At 41.3% G+C, this 4,069-nt stretch overlaps 1 protein-coding gene across 1 annotated transcript; it reads left to right on the top strand.

Moving 5' to 3' along the window:
- The first annotated feature begins 2,378 nt into the window (after positions 1-2,378).
- LOC147640830 (uncharacterized) lies at positions 2,379-3,527 on the top strand. Its single transcript, XM_086809032.1, has 2 exons — positions 2,379-2,880; positions 2,965-3,527. Exons 1-2 carry the CDS (start codon positions 2,584-2,586, stop codon positions 3,058-3,060), a joined length of 393 nt encoding a protein of 130 aa, XP_086665158.1. The 5' UTR covers positions 2,379-2,583; the 3' UTR covers positions 3,061-3,527.
- The last annotated feature ends 542 nt before the right edge of the window (positions 3,528-4,069 follow it).

The raw sequence follows: 4,069 nt of genomic DNA, 5'->3' as shown, positions 1-4,069 counted from the left end.
TTGATTAGTAAGCTGATTTTGGAAGACTTAGCCTGTGCTCCAAACAACTGTTCGAGTTGATCCCATGTAGCTTTCAAGGTTTTATACCCATCGATGTGATGGATATAGGAATCACTAAGGTGAAGTGCAATGATTCCTAAAGCTTTGTCATCCTTTGTGTTCGATTGTAAGCTACCATCTCTAGTTGATGGTTTCTCCTTGTTCCCATTGGTTACATTCCATAGAACCTTTTGCATGAGGTGAAAATTGACCTTAGTTTGCAAAGTGTAAAATGATACCGCATCAAATTTATCTAAGTTTCCCTCAGTTTCCATGAGATTGAAAAAGGAGAGGTCTTGCCAATTGGGAATAATTCCCAAGGCAGTGTCTAACTCCCTATTTACAAGGATATGTTTTGGCTTAAAGACTCAAGGCTCCCCAAATATGACTTGCCCATAATACAGATGCATGTTTTCTTGATTGGGAATAATCACCGAGAGATATGGGTGGTGTGTGATACAATGGATGATGTTGCACAGAAATAGTAGACATAGCAGAGATGGAGAGACACCTGGCAGGGTAGGCTAGATGGGCACTAAGATAACTGCTCGTAGTCAGCAACATGGCTGAGAGACTATGGCTCAGGTAGTTGTCGTCTAGCTAGCGCCACCATTCATGGTGGTAGGGCCCATGAAAATCAGCACATCCTGTTCATTGTGATGATTCCCATAAAAATCAGCACCTCCTCCCTCTCACATAGGATGATAGGATGTAGCTTGTTTTGAAACCACTATGAGAACAAAGGAAGATGATGTGGACACACTCGAAAGTGAAAACACATGACTTGTTTCTAGTACTCCAAAGCGGTTACATCAATCACGCCTCAACGAGTGATGCTTAATCTACTCCTTTATTTAAGTAATCTATGACTAAGAATCCAACCGCGTAGAAAAACCATTCATCATAAGCCATGAGAAGGACCATTACCAACAAAGATTAAACTTGATACATTAGCTTATAGTATTAGCTTCTAGTATGATGATAGGGCATGTAAATAAAGCCATAATGTTAAATTCTAAAACTTTAGGAAGTTTGAAACCTTAAGTACCCGAAGATTCTTCAAAATCTTTAAAAAGTTGATATTACTTTTGTTTTAATAGTTTTAATATACTTTGGTGAATATGGGTCCCTCTAGTTAGTAATTGGGTCTCCATCCCTTTGTACATGTGATGATATTTTATTATTTAAGGACTTCCTTACTTTGTACATGTGATGACATTTTATGAGTTAATAAGTTCCTCCATTTAAACATGTGATAACATTACTTTTTAAAAGTTCATCCCATTTACACTTGTGATAATATTTTTTTATTTTATAACTCATGTACTTCACAAAAATATGCCCCCACCAAGGTATTGACCTACTAGTACTTGGAGCCCGTTGCTCTTAATGAGGAGGTTGCAGGTTCAAAACATGTGGAAAAAACCCATCCCCTGGTAAGAGGGTTCATGTGCTATTGTAATGTACTTATGGACATAATGGTCCCCATACACATGCACACAGTAGATGATATTCATCATTTGCTCTATCATCAAATTGCTAAGCTGGATACCACCTTGTGCCCATAAATTAAAAAAGTATGGTAAGGATAGCTAATTTCCCTTGGATATAGATGGGTAGTGGGTAGGGAAACCTCCAACCAATAAGGATTATCGTAATGTCCAGTATAGATCGGTGGTGGGTAGGGAAACCTCCAACCAATAAGGAGTATCTAAGGTCCAATGTCCATGAAAAGCTTGGATAGTGTGTAAAAAGAGGCTAAGGGGGGGTGTTTACAGATTACGGGCCTGCCCACGAAAAATGGCTGAGAGCTATGGGCAGGCACCTTTTTGATAAACAATTGTTGGGCGACAATACTCTTTACAGACTACGGGCATGCCCATGGAAAAGGTGTCCTGCAAAACTGAGAGCTATGGGCAGGCTATTCCGCCCAGAATTGGAACGATGGTTGTTGGGCTCCAGTTAGCAAAAATATCAGCATTGAGGGCGCATTGGCGTGATCAGAGTCTATAAAGAAATGTAAGACGGACGAGTGATTGTGTTAATATGATTGGTTGGGCAAAACTTTTTTGTGGGCTTCCACCCAAATGTGTAAACATCGCCGAAGTTATGGTCATTGGGCACTCCGCACCACTTTTGGGTGCCCACTGCCCAGCAGTCACGAGGTATGGTCCCAATTTCCAAAAAGGTAAAAGGCCGTGGCCAGTGGCGGTTGGGCCAGACAGACGCTAATTTTAAATAGCACATCGAGCTGCACCGTGCTGTGTGCAGTGACGAACGTGACCTCTAGAGTCTAGAGGCCACCGAAAAAATTCTGCACGTTTTTCTGCTTTAGCGTGTAGCATGTTCAAGGGGTAGTCTACTTCAAAGCCCCTGCTGCTCCAGAGTAATCACAGGTGAAGAATTCGTGTCGCCTAGCTCCCTTGGAAGTTGGCAAGGCGCTACTCCCAATCAGGCCGCACTAGCAGGAGCTAATCTTATTAAGGTCCAATAGTTCAATATTGAGTCTAATTTCTGGAGCATTTGGACATAGTTTTGTTGACGATGGTGTTAGGCTCAAGCGGCCACGGTAGCTCGGACGCTCCTAGCAATCATGGAGCGCCGGCAGCGACACATGAGGCGAGGGGCGGTCGTAATTTGGCCAATAGTGTTGCAGATGATGGAGCTTCAATAAGAGTGTGGAGGAGCGAACGCAACAAGGTAACAATAGAGATAAGCTCTCCGGCAAGGCTAGCTGTGTTGCCAAGGTTCGTGCGGCTCCTGGAGCACGAAGGCTTGCATTCTTTTAACCTCACTGTCTGCAGAAACCACCACACCAACGTGCAACGTTTGCGAGCTGAGGTAACCCCCCCTCTCTCTCTCTCTCTCTCTCTCTCTCTCATCTAGAGATCACACACCGCTCAACTTTCTTCTATGTTTGGCCAGGTGGACGCCCAACTATCTGCCGAGAAACTGCATACTCTGCAGAGTATGCTCGCAGACCAGATCTTGCGGCCCGCGATTACTACCTTGATGTTTTAGGTCCCACATTACCATCTAGCGCTCCGTCATGTGCAAGAAATTGATGCTCTCTCAAATTCCCCTCTCAATAATCGTCACGTATCAAAAATGTAACATACTCTGGACGGTAAAATTTTGTTGGAAAAATCGCTCGTAAAGTGCTTCTAGGGAAATTTGAGTTCACAGTGGAATTGAACTTCTCTTTGCATTGTTTGTTAAGACAACATTACAGCCTCTAGTCTTCTTCAGCCACCTCGTCAATCAAATTGTGAAGTAAAGGAAGATTATCACTTCTAAACCTCATCTTCATAATTGGGCAGTCATTTTGGTTAACCTCGTCAAACATATGTAATTGGTAGGATTTTCTTGCTTTGTAACTGTGTGCTGATATCTCTTTTTTGGGTTTACCTCCGGGCTTTGATCTTGGGTTTATATTTTTGTACAATTTACTATTTTTTTGGCAATATATAGATTTCGTTTCCAAATAATAATAATTATTGTGAATTAAACAACTTAATGTGCATGTGGTAATGATTATCATCCATATATACATGAGGTGCTCACCCTATCTCTCGTGCATGCTCTCTCTCTCTCTCTCTCTCTCTCTCTTTCTCTCTCTCCACTTTCTCCCCCTCTCTTCTCTCTATACATGTGTGTGTGTGCTTGCACACATTCATACACGCATATATTAGCAAGCAAGTTGGACTCAATTTTTACCTTGTCACCATTTCTTGATGAAGAACACCATAGATCTATAAAAACAAACCCCTTTAGTACTGAAAGTAGAATGCTTGTGTAGTTGTGCATGTGGTTTCTTGTGTATGTTTAAAATGTATAGTAGTTTGTATACAAACTGAAGCACACATTACAACACTAACAAATTGAAGACTCATTTGTTTTGCTACAAAGAAAAAAAGACACCTGTTACATAATTGTAAGAACAAGGTATATGTTCCTTCACTATATTAGGAAGGTGATAAAAAACCATACCTCACTAAAATACAACTTGACTTGAAGTTTTTTGAAATTT

Source organism: Cibotium barometz, chromosome 2 (assembly GCF_041138505.1).
Source record: "Cibotium barometz isolate CiBa-2024 chromosome 2, ASM4113850v1, whole genome shotgun sequence".
In the NCBI taxonomy this organism is placed as follows: Eukaryota; Viridiplantae; Streptophyta; class Polypodiopsida; order Cyatheales; family Cibotiaceae; genus Cibotium; species Cibotium barometz.
Note: the sequence above shows the minus strand (reverse complement) of the source record. Positions and strands in the feature narration are given on the sequence as shown.